Here is an 18908-nt window from a genome sequence, read left to right as displayed (position 1 = left end):
GTGTGGGTCCCTGTTTGTGTGGTTTTAACAAATCTGCTCATGTGACCGAAACAGGAAACCTAGTGTCTATCTGGGGAAGCAGCAAACAAGTTAACCAAGACAGGAGGCTTTTAATTTAAAATTTAACCCTCTCTAGAGTATAAGCTTTCCAAGGTGAAACACCAGTCACCAAGCATACAACAAGGAGTGGCAGAAGACACCTGCTTGTCTCAGTGCAAAACATAAACTTCAGCATCACCTCCACACTCACACTTGTGACAAATCTCTCCTGCCTTACGATGCAAGGCTTTGAGCTAAATATTACACAGATGGCTTGAAAACAAGTGATACCCAGGAGGTTTTCAGTACTGGTCATCAACAAAAGTTAAGATCCCTTAATGAAACTGAGAAAAAAACCAGAAAATTAAAACCATCTGAAACAGAACCTCAGAAGGATCTACCTAAGAATTGTTTAATTCTGCTATTTTTAAGGACTCCTTTATCTCTGCTCTGGATTTTAAATCAACTAATACTGCATTAGAAAAAGAAGAATTATTCATATTTTCTGTTTTGCTGAAATGTTCATAATTACACTAAGTTCCAGTCTTTTATCACTGCTAAAAGACATTTATTAACATAAATACTACTGAAAAATAGAAATTTAAAAAATGTAGGGCTAGAGGCATAGAAGTTAGGTTAACAGTCACAATTTTCAGCTTGCATCAGTAATTTCTTTCCTTCACGAGTACTTAAGTTTTGCTACTCGCACTTGCTGCATAGAACAGACATTAGAGATCATCTAGTTCCAAGCTCTTCTGCCATGGGCAGGGACACGTTCTGCTAGACTAGGTTGCTCCAAGCCCCGTCCAGCCTGGCACTGTACACGTATGTATACACTACACCTCTTCCTGTTCTCTTCAATATAGGGCTACTGACCAAATGCCTGTGAGTGCAATGCATTAGTGGTGATTCCTGGATCACACCTTTTACATAAATACAAAGAAACAGGTGTCCATGCTCCAGGTCAATAAGCCCTGCAGCGGAGTACTGGGCAGTGTGAATTGCAGTGCACGACACACACGGTAGATCTGAAAGATTAACTCTCCCGGTGAGAGCTCAAATGCTCCCCACACCCAGAGAGTTAGAGTCTCACCAGTGAGCTGTGTTGGACGCTTGTAACTTCTGAGGGATTTTGCACATCTTCCAGTAGGGGATTTTCTTTTGCACTTTACCAATATTTCATATCAAAAGGCAACAACTGTGCAAGCATACTCTTCTTTTACCAGTCAGAATGTCAGCTAGCAGTCATTTCAGCTTTTATAATACTGGTTTTAACAGCAAGAAGGCATACATACATAATGTTAAAACCAGTATTATAACAGCTTCTAATGTTCTGATGGAACTAACAGTAAGCAAAGTAACGAACCTACTAAAAGATCAGCATTTCCCATTACAACCCTAACTTGAGATTTAGGTCCCAGTATCTGGAACTTAGAATTTGAATGGCACCAAACTGATAATATGTTCTTTGAAAAAGCTGTATCAAATGTTTTAAGCAAAAACAATAAGTAGCTGTGGAACAGAATGCATTTCAGAATAAACTTTCTTGGGTATCTGTTGATTTATCACTGAATATAAGTAACTGAAAAAGCTTGTTTATTTGGTGCAGTATTTGTAATACTGATCTTCAAAGAAGCTGTAATTTGGAAGTAGTGTTACCACAGCCAGGAGTTAAAGGACTGAGAACAAGACCTGGAAATAAACTCATCTTTCTGTTGTTCATTCAAGCTTCTCATCCACTATAGAAATGCATCTAGTATCATTACAGACCTGAAAGTCATCAACAAAAGGTGAATAGCTTATCTTGCATATGCAGGTCAAACTATCCACAGATAAAGAGTAGAGGATCTTGGACTGAGGCTGTGGAACTTCCACTAAATACTGCGAAGGTAAAAAGGCCAAAGCACATTCAAAAGAAGGAATAAAAGGAAGAAGAGGAAAATCTGAACAGGGCAAAGTTGCAGTCAAAGAGAGAATAAGACTTCAAGAAAAATATCTTCTACTGAACGCAGCAAATTAGGAAGGAGGATTGAGCACTCCGAGTTGTAGCATGGGCTACAACTAACTGAGAGATTTTGGTAACACTAGCTTTCACTAAATTTGGGGGATTGAAACAAAATTAGAAGATTCTAGACAAATCCTAGACACTGACATCAGAAAACGCATTTTCAATCCAAAAAAGGGTTGAAATTTACACTGGAAGGATTAATAAACAGTTTTGAGATATTGACTTCAATACCACAAACACTCCTGATTGCCTGCAGTCCTGCAATCAAGACTTCTGTATCACAGACCACCAAGTCTTGTTCAGAAATAAGACCTTTCTAGACATCTAACATATAACTGTAAGTCAGTCAATAACTTTTTGTATTGACATGCACCTAATTTTAGCACTCCTTATAAGCTAGGATCAGTCTAGCATGAATTGAGCAGAAAAACTTACTTTCATGTTCTTCATGCACAACTTTGTTCACATGATCAACACATGACTGGATATCATTCCACGTGATAAATTCATTTCCTTTTGCATTTGTTTGAGCCTTCAGCTTCATCAAATCATCGATGTATCTGTCAAAAAACAAAACCCAAACCCAATAAACATCACATCACATCACAACAAGTTAGCCAGGGAACACATGACACAGCATGAGAATTGGTACACAAAGTGGGAGAGGTAACATGAGGGTTGAAACTAGAACAAATATGAAAAGGGGGAGAAAGAGGAAAGGCTGTGTGCAGGATGCTCAGCCCAAATGTGAAGTAGGTTCAAACAAACAAAATTGCCAAATAGAGAAAAGCACTAAAACACTGAATAACAGTCCAGGGCAAAGAAAATAGTGAGTGAGCTGGTGTAAGAATTAGTGACAACCTAATGGTATCACAATGGGGCTTTCATGTGAAATCCATGAGAAAGCATTGAGTGACAGCACAGAACTCAGACCAGTAAGAAATAGTAATTGCAAAAACAAGATGCAGGAGATAAGAGATTAAATCAATACTGTAATAAATAATGTAGAAACAACGTAAAATGTAAGAGAACAGAAGAAAAAATTCATGAAGTCACAGAATATAAGCAACATCAAGAACATATATGATTCCTTGAAATATCCACCTCTGTGAGTTCTCATCCTCAATGTTTGTAAGCCCTGTGACAGGACTGCTCAGTTGTTTCCACACTGTATTCACATCCCCTGAATCCAAAGCCCTATTAATCAGGGCCACAGAAGACAGCATCTCAACAGCAACAGACAGTTCTGGATGGGTGAGGTTACCCTGCATACAAAGAGGACAGCAAATTAATTCTCTGTGCCCTATACAAACTACTGCCGCAAATAGAAAACAACAGAGTAGCTGTCAAAACAGACATGTTACAAAGCAAAGGGACAACCTTTATGACAATGAAGCAGAAAGGTGAGTATCGTAAACAAAGCTAGAACACCAAGTAAGAGATTAAAGCGGAACCTTACAGGGCCAAGTAGCTCAAGATTTAGGGATTAAGCCACATCAGAATAGACTGAACACCAAAGCAGTTCCATGAAGACTCAAGACAAGTTTGTTCCAGAGAATGCATTTAACAGAACAGACAAGGTACACCCGGTGACCCATGCCAACTTCCAGAAATAAAGAGAAGGTGATACTTACTTCAGGGCTCTGTTGCTGTAAGGTAGCCAGCTCCCTTTGGTAAAGATCTGCAGCAAATGCATAAACCTCTGGTAACTGGGCCTCTGGATTCATCATTTCTGCCACAGTCTTCTCAGCATCACCCATTCGAATTGCTGAATTAATTCTGGCTACTGCTGCCAGTTCTAGAAGTTCAAAGAGCATACAGAATAAGGCAGGGAGATAGTTCAGACCCCCATAGTAACAGCATTTTCATCCTACTCAGATACTTAACTAGAAAAAGAATAATACCCCTAACTGTGGAGAAAGTGTCAAGCTTTCTGATCCATTAATCCCCGGTTAGTCTTCTGTTACTGAAGACAATTAAATACACAACGCTCACGTTTAACACTTGTTCACCTTTTTGTCTGGTTATCAAAGGACTGTTTTACCATTTCAGTACTGCGATAGTAAGAAGTCCCATTGCAAATTTTTGGATGGGTGAATAGTACCAACTTTCTCTTCCTGTTCACATCTACCCTGATCAAGGCAGTAAGAGGCACTCCATAGTGGGTACACCCTGTCTAACTTCAAATGGCACAGTAGGTAAACAAACACAGACCTCCATGCTGAACAAGTAAGGTACTTCAAAGGCAGACAGATACTTAATTCAGCATTCACTATTTTCCCTTTGTATTCTAAACCCTCTCTCCTCAAATCTCTAGTAGAGTCCTTTCTACCTATCACAGACTGAATTGCTCCTGCACAGCCAGAGTGCTGCATGGTCCCAGAACCATCAATCAAAAATAAGTCAGCCATCATGATCTGCATTTTCTTTGCATCCTGATATTCAGAAACAAGTTGAAGGTTCTGCAGCTCAAATCAAGGAAGATTTATGTGAATGGTCAGCACATAATCTAGCTTTCACACCTCTTGGAGCAATCCAGATTTTCTTCACTGATCCGCAGCACAAAAATTCATGCAAGCATTCTCTAAAAAGCGGTTATTTAAGGTGGAAGCAAAAATTCCATGTTTCTTATATTTCAAATTATATGCTGTTATCTCCAGCCACATTGTAACAACTGGATAAAAGATACTACAAATCATTAGGGCAACCATCTCTCTAATGTTCTTAGCAGCTGTAAAGTACTTAAAGAACATTTGTATTGACCACTCATAATAGACCCAAATACTGTGCTGTCTCATTCTTTTGATCACACCCATGGTCACTTTGCTGCAATAATTCCTGCTGATCCTCACTTTGCTGGTACTGTTGTGCTGCCCTGTTAGCAGCATCCACTCCCAACTGCAACTCTTCCTTCTGCAGAGGACCTGTAAGGCCAGCCTAAAGAAAAAAGAAATATAAACCATGAGGTTGAAATGATGTCACCTTATTCACTTCAAATACCTCAATAAAAATACTCTGCTTTAACTTAAAATATTCTAATGCAATATAGCTTCTGCAAACAAAGAATGCCACATATGTAAGGAAGCCAGAAATTACTCTCCAGATTCTCAATTAAGATGCTCAAAGACCCCATGTGTACAACCTGACCCCTCTTATATTAGAAGTGCAGTCTCATGAACATAACAATTAAAAGCAAGACCCAGCTTCCAAAATTATAAAATATTTAAAACAAAGGTCATAACTTTGTGGGAAAAGACTCCCCATACATGAGCTGCATGCTGATGTGAAATTTGTGTAGTTTGCCATGAAGAGACCTGTTAACTAAAATTCCGTTTTACCTCTGAGCAACTAAAGAGTTAGCAAGACATCAAAATGGACAACACGCAGCTTTGGCTTACACATACACGCTTCCTGGATTATATGGTACCACACAAGTACAAAAAGAACGTGAGACGGAGTCACCAGGGAGCAAGAGGGTTTGAATAACTTGGGCAGAATCATGAAATCATTTAGGTTGGAAAAGACCCCTAAAATCATTGAGTCCAACTGTACACCTAACACTGCCAAGTCCACCACTAAATCGTGTCCCCTAAGCGCCACGCCTACAAGTGGTGTATGGTCATATTCTCCACAGTGAAAGTAGCTTATGCTTATCTGATAGGTGTTTACAAAACACAAACATCCACATTATTTGGACACTGACAATAGTAAAATGAGGGAGGACACACCTTAATTATAACAGTTGTATACACACACAAGTTAGTATTTTAAGGTTTGGTCAAAGTATTTTAGTTATATATACACACACATACAAACATTATATTGGCCTTTCACATGCAGACATAAAACCTAAATGGAGATATGCTTACTGAATGCTTCCATCTCTCAGCACTAATTTTTTCTAACCAACACTAAACTGCAATGCAGGTATATAGCAAGTGATTAGTACACAGTGGTACAGTGAAAGGCAGAGGCAGGCAAAAACTTAACAAATCAGGGTAATCTACACTTTTCCATACCTCCTGTTTCTGTTGCCTATCACTCAAAAACTGCTTGAAATACCAGTCATAATTTTCTCGTAGCAATCCTCGGAGTCCCAGGGCTGGTGTTGCCAAAGCTTCATACAGTGCTAATGCATCTCCTCGTTCCAAAGCTAGGTCAATCTTTGATAAGGCTGCATGTGCTAGCAACAGTAAAAGAGTTTTGAGAGAAACGTGAAATGAGGAAGTCCCGTGGTTTATGTAACCTACTGCTCAGAAAGAAATACCCTTAGACTTGATAAGATAGCAAGCTAGGTATCAAATGGAAGACTTCCAGAGTCAATTACGAAGCGGGACTTGAAAAACGGTCTGATGGTTGGAAATAGCATGCATTATTCAAGATGAAGAACTGGAGGGGCCAGCAACATGGACGACCCATTTCCAAAAGGAAGGGTAACAGAAATCAGAGTAAATTAAACTTACAACTATGTACTAATAATGAGTAAAAACAAACAAAAATAAAAACACCCTCCCTCCCCCCAAAAAAAAACAAAACCAAAAACAACCACACAACCAACCAACCAACCAAAAAAAAAACTAAGTATCTCACAAAAACAGGGGAGCTGCCTTTAAATTTGGTCAGCATTACAGAAAAAGAGGAGCACAGATATAGTTTTGAAGTACTATTTTAATTAAGACTATTACTTTAACGTGATACCTACTGTTCACTTTATTGATGTTTCCCTGAATCTCAGCTTGAGTCAGAAGTTCTTCATACACATCTCTCTCTCTATCTGAACTTTCTGAGGCAATCTGAAGATGAAATAAAAACTAATCAGCGCTTCTACAGCTCCCATTGCCCTCACAGATATTCTAATTGAAAAAGTCAGGGAGGAAAACTATTTACCTATATAGAGCTTGTGATAGGTCACAGACAGGCTACCTCTACGCTTCCAAAAAAAAGCCCTATATGTAAACACATCTAAAGTAACTATAGTCAAACTCCGATACAAACAGCCCAGAAACACCTTATTTCAATGTTATGCCTCTATATGAACACACAGTAGAGCTCCAGAACATGGAAAGCAGTATACAGAGCTAGGCTTGCATTATACAGTGTTCTAAAACAACATGGTTCACTTCCAAGAGCATCAGTCAATTTTGCTCATTTCTTTGTTAGGAAAACACATCTATACTGTGTGAAAACAGAGGGATGCATCCCCAGCATAAAAAGGATTAAATGAAATCCGTATCTATGTGGCCCATATTTCAGACAGCTAAACAAACTAACACAGTCAACTGCTGCCTGTCTCCTATAATAAGAAGACAGGTTACTGGGGAACATACTAGAATACCACCAGGAGTAAGTCCACCTAACACTATACATACAGGACCGTAACACACATTCTGTGAATTCCCCCTATTTTACACTGCAATACAAAATAGCAATGCATGCAAATAGACGGCTTGAAAGAAGAACTGAGCTACCCTATTTTTAGCATTCTCCATCTTGTCTTGCTTTGCTCTGTAGAGTGTGTCTTGGTAAGTGGATTCCAGTTGATCATCGAGATTTATTAGCATGGCATTAGGGTTCTTCATTGCCATAAGAGTGTCAGCTGGAACCTGACGGTCAATTGCTTCATTAATGGCAATGACAGCAGCATGTACTGAAAAACAAGTCACAGTCTACCAGTTAGTACCAAACAAATCAGCTTTGTTAAAAATTGAGAACTTATTTGAAAAGAGCAGAAGAATTATCTGGAAACTAATTGGAAAGCAAAAGAATTAACAAAGTACCTCTCATTTCATCATGGCTTTGTGTTCCAGAAAAAAAACAACAGCCTGCTTTCTAGTTATGATACTTTAAGTAGTTGAATCATGTTTCAGAAAGAAGAAAAAAAAATACAGAAGAGAAAGAACAAAAAGATCTTCCCGGTCTTCCAAAAGGCCTATCAAAAGGACTGTACTAGACTTGAAACAGGGAGCATTAAAACCAACACTTAATTGATCTGCTGATTTGAATAATCAAACAAAACACTATTTTTCCTTACATGCTGCTTCATCCACAGAAAGCTCATTTGCTAGAATTCCTCCAATCTTGCTGAAGGCAGGCATCTGAATACCATACTTCTCCAGTTCAAGTCTCATATTACTGATTTCCTCCTCTGAAATATACATTAAAACAGTGTTACACAGGCTTAAATACATTAGCACTGCTATACTATTTGCTGCTAAAAAAAATTAAGATAACTACAACAGACTGCAATTACCATTTAAATAATACTTTGAATATCATTCAGTAAGTGAAACAAATAAATGAAAACTAGTAAGACACTTTGCACACTTTCCTAAAATCTACATTTTTTTCCCAGAGACTCATATGGGAATATTCTGTAGTCTTTCTCACTAGAAAACAACACAAGACTCTCATGAGGAGCTGGAAACAGACTCCATTCTGAGGTACCTCAGCTGTGGTTGCCAGCAGGAAAATGCACAGGCAGTAGTTTAGGATTTTCTTTTTCCCCACAGAGAGACTACAGTGAGAAAAGTGAATGGAGGGTACCAAGATACGCTAGGAAATAAAGTTTATATACCTTTTAAATCTGATGCGTGCCCTCAGGCAAGAACGTCACTAATGCAAGACACAGAATTTGACACTTTTGCAAAAATTAAGGAAGTGAAACCTTGAAGAGGCATGTGAACATGACACTTTGTGCTGGCATCTCCTGCAGCCGATCAGCTGGCAAATGCTTCTTCAGCTGATGGCACCTCTAGTTTAAACTGTCACAGGAGGTCAGAACTGCTTACCAAGTTCAAAACTGAAAACTCCCAAGAGGATGGATGCAAGGCTTAAGCATCTTACAACAGTGACATTGTCACAACAAAAAAAGTTACGACATTGTCATTTGCAAAAGTAGTGATTAGTGAACTGATGGCTATAGCTGCCTGGTTCAGAAGCATCCAAATCAAACCTTCTTCCTAAATTACTAGAAGTCCTCATAGCCATTAATGTTTAATTTAATTTGCATTTAGGGTATCAACAGTAACAATCAGTTCAACAACTGATCTAGTAGGGTATGAGATAAAGGCAGCACAGGAGTGTTGGGGGTTTTTTGTTTGTTTTTTTTACCTGTGAAGTCTACCTTGCCATATAAATCCTGAATCTGGGGGGCAAGACCCAGTTTGAAAAGGTACAGGCTAGAAAAGAAAATAAGCAAATAATTAGAACTAGTAATATTTCTGTGTGGTTCTGACAATGATACAACTTTAGAACAGATTCAAGGACAAGTAAGCCAATGTAACAGCTGGTAATCATCAAGTGGGTGAGCTGACTCCCCTCTTCCCCCCTCAGCTGAACATAACTGGCCCACCACTCTGAAGTCTTCAGGGAATTACAGAATGGTTGAGGCCAGAAAGGCACTCTCAAGTTTGTCTTGTTTGAGCTCCCTTTTCAAACCAGGTCATGTTGGATCAAGTTCCCCAAGATCATGTCCAGATGGCTTTTGAGTATTGCCAGCGGTGGAGACCCCCAAACATTCCAGGGCAATTTGTGCCCCTCCTTGGTCACCCTCACAGTAAACAAAGTGTTTCCTGATGTTGAGAGGAACTCTTCTGTGGTTCAGATTGTGCCAGCTGCCTCTTGTCATGTCATGGGACATCATCGAGAAGAGCCTGGCTTCACATCTTTGCATCCTCCCTTCAGATAGCTGCACACATTGCTGAGATTGCCACGGCCCCATCTGTTATCTACACTGAATAGTCCCAACTCTCCCAGCCTTTCCTGAAGGCGATCCTTCTTTCAACTCTCTGCAGCATGCTCCTGTCCCTCTTATGCTGGGGAGCCCAGAACTGGACACAGGATTGCAGGTGTGGTCTCATCAATAGCGAGTAAGGGGGAAGTATTCACTAAGCTGATCTGGTTTATTAAAATGAGGTTAATGTATTCACCTAGGCCTCACAAGAAACGTAACTGTTACAAAGAAGGGATGAATCCATACAGCTAAGTACAGATGGGACTGAGAAAAGTGAAGCAACTCCTCTAATTTTTGCCTGTCATGCCAGCTCAGCACGATCACAGAATCACATAAAGGCTTGGGTTGCAAGGGACCTTAGAGATCATCTAATTCCAACCCAGCCCCCTGCCATGGGCAGGGACACCTTCCACTATCCCAGGTTGCTCCAAACTCCATCCAACCTGGCCTTGAACACTTTCAGGGACGAGGCAGCCACAGCTTCTCTGGCAACCTGTGCCAGTGCCTCACTATCTTCTTGGTTAAAGAATGTCTAGCTCTAATTGAGAGAGTGAGAGGGTGAGAACTGGAATGGAAAGGCAGAAGTCACAACATACTTGACTGATTCTTTTTTCTTCGGCATCTCATTTGGCCACTGCCCAAGACAAAATACTGGCTTCATGGATCTTTGCTCTCACCTGGCAATATTGTTCTGTTAGAAAATTTGCCTTCATCTAGCCTTCAGTTCAGCTCTCTCTCCTCTCACCTTTCAGCTTTGCAGAAAGATTTCAGAAGCAATCAGATTTTCTGTCTGGTAAGGTATGCCTTACCTGAGTGCATGAATACAATAGATACAGCGTGGCATGTTCTTGCGATCATAGATATCTGTAGTTTCTGGGTAGAATATCTAAAGACAAAACAAGGTTAGCAGCCTGAATGATATTCACTCTACATAGCCAAATCATATCAGTCCAATTCTTCTGCACTACAGTAATGAAACAGCCCACGAAACAAAACTCTTCAAGCTTCTCTGCCCTGGACCAATGTTTCTCCTACCTGAAGTGCCAATCCTGCCTTTTGTTTCTAACACCCACACCCAAAACAGAGGTCCCCTTTTCCTGCCAAGTTCTACACATGTGAATAGGTAGACCCTTTCTTCTGTGTGTGCATCAAGATACTGGGTCGTGACTTTGGTGAAAGACAAGAGATGAAAAAAATAATTACAGCAGAAAAGAGATTGTTTGGATTAAATGGGATTGAAAAGCAAGAGAAGAGATAGTTTCAAAGGGAAACGCAGACCAGCACTGAGGTGCTCTGCATACTACATTTTCAGTTACCTGGACCCAAAAGCTTTCAGACGGTGTCAAACACAAACGTCTTCAAAGTTTAACAAAAGGGGTTAATACTGGAAGTCACAATTAATTCAGAAGTACTGAAAAGATACATTATTTTCTAGCTATTGGAAGGTTCCTTGCTGTTGCCTATGAGCACAAAATAGCATTGCTCTTTCTGTAAAGACAAGAGCAACTGGAGGACCCTCAATTCCACAGCATCAGTTCCCTGGCTCTTCTGCATGAGAAAATACTTAAAGCAATGGTAATTTTTGTAAATGTACTGGACCCCAGCACAGTTTCTTTAACATCTTCTCACACATTTATTTCAACCCAAAATCCACTTACATCTGATACTCTTACCTCATACCTGGCACTTAACATCTCTCTAACTCCTCCTCGTTTATTTTCACCTAACCACCCTAACAGCATATTTCAGTATTTCCTAATCCCAAATGCGTTTCTGTAAGATCGTCATAAATCCCATGAAGGCTCAACCAGTTAATCACAAGTTATTTAAGAAACTTTGCCAAAAATGAAGTGTTTAATTTTCAAGCACATATGCAAAGAAAACATACACCAGATTAAACTGCGCAATGCTGGTTTTGGTGAGATTAAGCATAACATGGTTTACGAAAAACCTTGGCTATAAGCCCAACACTACCACAGTCCCATATATATTTTCAGGTAACTGTGTTTATTATCTCAGGGAAGTTTATCTAGCCATTTCTCTAGTCAAGCCAACAATTCATATTTGATCAAGCTACACCAGGAACATTTCAACCTGATATGAAAATTTCACAGGGAAATCTGAAAAAATGAAGAATATAGTATTTTCTGTTGTGCTCCTATTTTTAGCATAGATTTCTAAAAAAACTTCCACAATCAAACTGTAGCTCAGATACTGTTCAAAAGAATGCAAGGCAAGAACAATGTAATGCAGATGTCATGCAAGATTAGTAATAATAAGAATACAGTACAGAAGGATTAATTATTTTACTCCTAATTGTTCTCACACACATAGCAGAATGAAATCTTCCAGCAAGTTTTAGGAGAGAGTTTCTACAGGGACATAAATCTAGAATTAACTAGATTCAGTGTGCTGATTTTTGTACAACAGCAAATGCTTCCACAGAACACAAAGCTTTTCTGAGATTATTTATTTATTTGCATGTACAACATAGAAGTTACCTTGGGGAGACCAATCTCAGACATGGCATTCAGCCACTGGATTACATTATCTGTGTGTCGGAAGTGGAGACCGGTTGCCTGAAATAAAAACAGGCAGAAACAAGAGGAAGAGCAGTAAGAAACAAAATATCACAGCTGCCAAGAACAGCAAGGAGGTTCATTAAGACTGATGGTGAAAACAGCACTTTTACAGAAGTCAAAAGTCTTCTATACACACTTATATTGACTGTTTACGACAAATTATTTCACCTAAGTGCAAGTTTAGATACAAAGCTAAGAGTCCGCCTAGTCCCTCACTTAATCATTATTCTAGAGTGAAAGCAGAGTTTTTAAGGTAAGACTAATATAAACTAACTTTCTGCTTATTTTCTCATACTACCTCTATGTGTACATATTCCTGTTTTAGATGTCTGTCTAAAGAAGTATCCATGGTCAATACCACTCACCTTATATCTAGTCTGTTCCCTATCATAGATTTTTTTCACAGAAACCACCTTAGGGGAGAAAAAGTTTCCAAGTTTGGCCAGGTAGACTCCATTTCTCAATCCTTCTTCCAGCTCTGTTGTGGCAGGCAGCTCCTCATTCAAACAGGCCTCCATCCATCTGGAAGTGCAAGAATAACAAAGTTGGTCACACGAGTGTATTTCCAATTTGTGAACACAACCCCATGTTAAACAAGCTTCATGCTGCTACTGCTGTCATACTCAAGCATACTATTCATTTAACAATAAGGGTTGAAAATGGATATAACACTACCACAGAATCTGTGTCATTAAAATGCTAGTCAATAACACTTCAAACAAAATATTAATGAGAAGTACGGAGTCCATCAGCCAGAGTTTCAAAAGTAATTAAGACACAATCTCATCTTCATGTTTCTCCTCCAGCCCATGATTTAGTTGGTACTGGTCTAGACATAGCAGCCATCTTGTCCTTTTAACTAACTTAAACCTTCCTCATGAGTACAGGTTTATCTCACAAGCATTTCTTTACTCTCATTAAGTATTTCCTAGTTATTTTATGACTTTGTGCCACTTACTCAAGCTCTTTTAACTGATGTCACAGAGAAGCCCTACAGTGTTCACAGAATCAAAGAACGGTTTGGACAGGACAGGACCTTAAAGTTCATCTCATTCCACCCCCTACCACAGGCAGGGATACCTTCCCTTAGACTAGATTACTCAGAGCTCCACCCAGCCTTGCCTTGAACACTTCCAGGGATGGGGCTTCTCTAGGCAACCTGTTCCAGTGCCTAACCCCCCTCACAGTAAAGAATTTTTTTCCTAATATCTAATCTAAACCTACACTCTTTCAGTTTGCTGATGTTGTCATCAAGTCTATCTTTCTATGTATTTTCTCCCACTCTATTATACATTTCAAAAACGGAAAAAAAATGGAACAGGTATTCCTCTCCTCATAACAACTCATTTTCCTTTATCTTCTTGCCTTCCATCTCATTTATGGTGTCACGGATCCTCATGACAAAAATAAAGAATACAGCAAATAATTTGAGAAATCACTGTCCTCAAAACAGAGGCGCACATTGGTATTTCTTCTGTACAAGCTATTGGAGGCTGTATACTGCAAGCTCAGCTACAGTTTCTTCTAAAGATGACCTGCTCCCTGGCTGCTGTGTTCTGTAAAAAAGGGAGCTGCACAACCACAGACCGCTTTCTAAAGCGTTTTACTTAGATGATGCCTCACTTGCAGCTGAACTCTAAAGCTCTTACAGGGCAGATGAGCCTTGGATCAGTTAAGATCACAGAAAAGCGGCTTTCAAGACAATAGTGGCCAAGAACGGCAACAGTCCGTACTATAAAACAGAGTTGACAGTGTAACATAAATGAAGTTAATAATTTGGCTCATGGGGATGATAAGCCCACATCACTGGGACTGATCTGAAACACAGGCAAGTAAACAATCCTGCTTGAAAACAAAGCACTTTAAATCCCAAAGGAGACATGATTACACTATGGACTGCAGCGTGAGCCCAAGAAAAGCAGCTTGCAACCCAGAGCAGGACCCAAAAAAAGCAAGAAGGAGTAGCGTTTATTAGGAAGAAAAAGGTTCTGGGAACACCTGGCCAAATTCTCTATATAAGCTACAAAAAACCCTCATTCTTCTGAAAACTACTATTTTCCCAGGTTTTGCTGCTTTCCTCTCAAAAAACTTAGTTGCTTTTGAACATGAAGTGCTAGAAAAATGCAGATAAGCAACTGAATACGTGATAGAGAGAAAGTATAACATAAGTTTAAAAATTCCGCATCATTACCCAAAAGACACTGTCACTGGCATATCACAGACCATTATAACCAAAGACTCCTAAGAGGACACAGAGCTACTCAAACCCTGGAAGAGTCTTAATCATATTAACAGCTTTCATAGTACCTTCCCAACTACCTTACTGGGAAAACAAACAAAAAAAAACCCCACCACCCACTTTGTTCAGACTAGAAGGCCTCAAATGGAAGTAGAAGTGACATGTGACCAAACCATTAAGTTAATGCCTTACAGAAGGACACAGAGACAGTGAGTTCTGTTTAAGCATTTTGATAAGATAAACAGCCCATAATTAGAACATAAGTTGTTTCAATGTACTCATATCTGTTTCAACAGGTTCCTAAATGGGTGTTAATATAAGTACAAAACTAGAGCAATTTACATACAATAACGCTCCCCTTTGGTGTAGCACTGCTTAACCATTTGCCAGGACAGAGGACAAAGCTATGTTTGCAGAAAACATTATCCAGTACCTTTCATATTTAAAAGCCCACATACTTGTATTAAAATTAACACCTGTCATTGTTAAAAGGCAGAAATAAATGTGGAATTTCCAGGTGAGCAAGAGGAATGTATTTCTCAATGAGGGGGGAACCTGGTTGATGGGCAACAACCTCTACTCCCTTTAGACATTAGGCATTAGAACAATATGCCACTGATAAGCTTTTCAGAGAAACCTGGAATTCTTTCTGCTACTTCAGCAGTTTCCACTACACTCCCTCCCTCTCACTAGCACAGAAAAGGTAGTGTTTAACCCAGAATGAATTCCTCAATCAAGTTTCATCACATGACAGCATAGGTAACACTGGATTCTACAATTTTACTGAAGCTAGCTCAAATAAAGTATTAATTGCACCTTTCCAATCTGTTAGTCCTACTGCTACAAAACGCCTCTCCTAAAAAAAGATTCTTGAATACCTACATGAAGCTACTACCCTCATTATCAATTTTAAAGCTAGGCCTTCCTTGAGAAGAGATGATAATAAAAATGTAACATGAGGTATTGTCAGGCAGCTAGTCTCTCAATTCATGCTATCTTCAAACTTTTAAAGGAAACTTGCTCCATTACCAAGGACTGGAAAAAAGTAACATCAGTTATCTCAGCTACCAACGTTTTTATTCTCCCCCAATACAGCATTATTGAGTGTTGTGACAAGTTACACAAACGTGTTCTATGTTTCAACAGTATTACAGGCAAATTTCAACCAGAACTGGAGTTTAGACACAGCAAAAACTTAACATTTGATCACAGGGCACACATTTTGCTCTTACACCTGTGAAACTGTCAACTGTGGCAAACCCTAAGACAATGGAAACGACGTGGAAAAGAAAGAAAACGTCATTCTCTTCCTCTCAGACTGATTACAGATAAGCTTGAGGAAGCAGAACTAGCAATCCATTTCTCTGGAATTCGTTACAAGAGTATCCAATATAATAAACAAAAATAGTAGAGCAGACAAAAAAAATGGACAAAACCTCTAAGGAACAGTGCTTATAACATGACAGGACTACCACGCAGTATGTCCCGGCACAAAAAGAAAACAGCACAGCACAGAAAACACAGAAGGCTTTAACAGTTGGAAAATAGTGATCTTCACCAACCAACAAAGCAAGCTCACTTCTTGGTCATTACTAAGTAGCAGTAATTTCCAGGAAAAACGAATTATCTGCAGGGTCAGAAATAAAATTTTTAACCTTCCATTATTCTAGAATGGTTTTTCCTTTTTCACACAGACCTACCCAGTGACATTTTTCAACTCTAAGATGACACTGCAGCCCAACCATCTGCATCCGCACCCTGTGGTCACTTTCACGGTGCTGGCCTCAAAGACATGCCCTTTCCGTGCTTCTAGCAATTAAGAACCCCAAGAAGATAAAGTATGTAACCCCGACACATCATGCTGAAGGATAGCCAGTACCACTAGTATCAGGGTCTGGTACCAGTGCTGTTAGTTGTCCACAGGACCACATCACATTCTGCTTACTGCACACCTCACCGATTTCATTAGCAGGAAAGCTGTAAACAGAACCTTCGCATAAACTTCTGAGCCCCTAGTTTGAGAGCACTGGCCACAAAGTTCTTGATCATCACACAGGATCGTTTGTCTTCTCTTTGTAAGCATATCAGTGCCACAACACTTCTTGGTTGCTTCTAGTGTCGCCCTATCAACTACATTTCAGAAGGTGGTTGTTGTTGTCTGCTTCTTCAAGAAGGGTGAATATGCTGTTTCCTTCTGATCGAGGTCTAGAAGTGGGCAGGAGGAGCATAAAGCTTGATTCTCTTTCCAGGTTCATATGACTTGTCAGCCTCCAGTCTCTGTAACACTGTCTGTATACTGCACCAGTGTATTTTAATTAGAAAAACAAGCCTGCCTAAACCTGTGCTCTACTTACACAGTCAGACTGCGTTACATATTTTCTTCTCATAAGCGTGAAAGAGGCAGGCTATTTGCCAAAAATCACGTTCTTCAAACAAATCTTCAAGATGTGACTTCCATGTACATACTCACACTGTGGGTACAATTTGAAACGTGGTAATCTTTTTGCACTTCCAAAATGCCTGGAGCATCAAGAAAATCAACACTGGATACCTTTATGTCAAATATCATAATGCTGATGCAAAAGTTTTGTCCATAAGAAAATAAATGGAAAATTTACTCTTCATCTGCCAAAGTCGACACATAAAACTGCAGCAGTAAAGACCCAAAAATATTTACATGCTTCGGTTTTTGGCAGTTAATTAGCTAGTTTCACAATTCCAGGACAACTTCATTTTGAAAAACAAGGACTTATAACATAATGAACCTGTCCCTGTGTTGAAAAGGACTTATATTTAGGTGGAAAGTAATTGTTTCACAGGATTTCTGACATACAGTAAATGATATAATCTTTCTCAAGTAATAAGTTGTGATAACATCTTCTTCATGTGGCTGCTGCAACTGGAAAATTTGTCAAGAATCTGGTAGATGGCAGAAAACAGGCAAGAAGAGGTCAGAACTCTCTGTCAAATGGAGTTTCAGCAATCACAGAATAACCACCAGTCAGAAGTTGGAAACCAGCCAGTGAGCAATGCTAACCTGCCATTCAATTCATATTACAAAAATGACAAATTATGTCACGCAAAGACTTTCAGAATACCTAGCATTCCACTCAGAACAACAATATGTCCAGAAAGAAAACTGTGTCCCTTTCCCTAACTCCCCACCAGGTTTGTTCACCCTCAGGGTCAGTATTTGCATAACACATCAATGTCTTTACTGCATCTTGCTAGTACCCTGCACTGACACACAGGATTTCAAATATTATCTTTTGCCTGAGAACTCATCCTACAGAAACAAAGCTCACAAAAGGAGACTAAAGGACACCAGCACATTCCAGACAGCAGGTGTCCAATCTAAAGGAAGGCACCAACAATACTTATTTAGAATTCCACTCTTCCAAGATCATATTCAAATCCTGGGGAGGGGCCGGGGGTGGGGGGGGGAAGAGGAGCACAGGAAGGCTTTCACAGTGGTGTAACAATCAACATCCTGGGAAACATGATCACCACCAAGAGACATCGTGTTCAAGATCAGTCACTTACAGTCTTCCAAAGCAGATAAACCTGAAATCACACCTGTAAACGCACAGGGCTTTGCTGATATCAGTATAACATATTAAGTGAGGTACCTCCTAAACTATTAAAATTACACCAGTAATTACCATAAAACTATCAGGACTGTAATTTGAAATATTCTATTGAGCAAGATCTGTTTCCTAAAACACATTCTGACTGTTCACTGGTTTATAATTCTCTAGTTCTCTATGAAAAGCAGCATTCTTAGTTTCAATATCAACTCAAAATTTAAATATTTGTCACCTTCCCCAGAATAGAAATGCTCTTGTCTTCAACTAGGTCTAAAGCCAGTATCTATTGAACCTGTAATGTGGCAGATAAGCATGAAATGCAGTTACACCCTTGTATCAACAGCATAGCAAAATATGGCAGACCATGCAGAAGGGGGAAGCTGATTGTATTTGACATAAAAACTGGAAAAAAAACCCCAGGTTTCACTCAATCTTATACTCAAAAGCACCAGAAAGCATTTGGTGCCCAAGAAGTCTGTCCTGCAATCAGTCAAGCAGGAAAAGGATGTTCATGCTGTCAATCTAGCAGTGGGCCATTACACCCGGCCCAACAACAAGCATCAGGAGGTCCAGGACCTGTTGCCCTGACATGGAAGGCGAGAGATACCAGTCAGCAAGTTCTCCTCACATCTCCTGGGCACTTCCTCAGTCAGAAGCCACATGCAGAACTTACAGGTTACAGATAGGCCTTTTCATACCACTTGGTAGCAAACAGTGATGA

At 39.6% G+C, this 18908-nt stretch overlaps 1 protein-coding gene across 1 annotated transcript in view; it reads right to left on the bottom strand.

Annotated features, from left to right (window-relative positions):
• Window positions 1-18908, bottom strand: part of IQGAP1 (IQ motif containing GTPase activating protein 1) — a 54109-nt gene that overhangs the window by 25555 nt on the left and 9646 nt on the right. The window contains exons 3-14 of the mRNA XM_051796716.1: window positions 12727-12883; window positions 12281-12358; window positions 10589-10665; window positions 9158-9225; window positions 8079-8192; window positions 7516-7694; window positions 6750-6840; window positions 6067-6230; window positions 4900-4984; window positions 3682-3845; window positions 3152-3312; window positions 2483-2607 (exon numbers count right to left, since the gene is read on the bottom strand). Of these exons, the coding sequence (XP_051652676.1) occupies window positions 2483-2607; window positions 3152-3312; window positions 3682-3845; window positions 4900-4984; window positions 6067-6230; window positions 6750-6840; window positions 7516-7694; window positions 8079-8192; window positions 9158-9225; window positions 10589-10665; window positions 12281-12358; window positions 12727-12883 (1463 nt within the window). The remainder of the gene's footprint in view (window positions 1-2482; window positions 2608-3151; window positions 3313-3681; window positions 3846-4899; window positions 4985-6066; window positions 6231-6749; window positions 6841-7515; window positions 7695-8078; window positions 8193-9157; window positions 9226-10588; window positions 10666-12280; window positions 12359-12726; window positions 12884-18908) is intronic.

The sequence above is a fragment of the Manacus candei genome, unplaced genomic scaffold, assembly GCF_025592945.1.
Source record: "Manacus candei isolate 608988 ecotype Guabito, Panama unplaced genomic scaffold, ASM2559294v1 h1tg000046l, whole genome shotgun sequence".
NCBI lineage: Eukaryota > Metazoa > Chordata > Aves > Passeriformes > Pipridae > Manacus > Manacus candei.
Note: the sequence above shows the minus strand (reverse complement) of the source record. Positions and strands in the feature narration are given on the sequence as shown.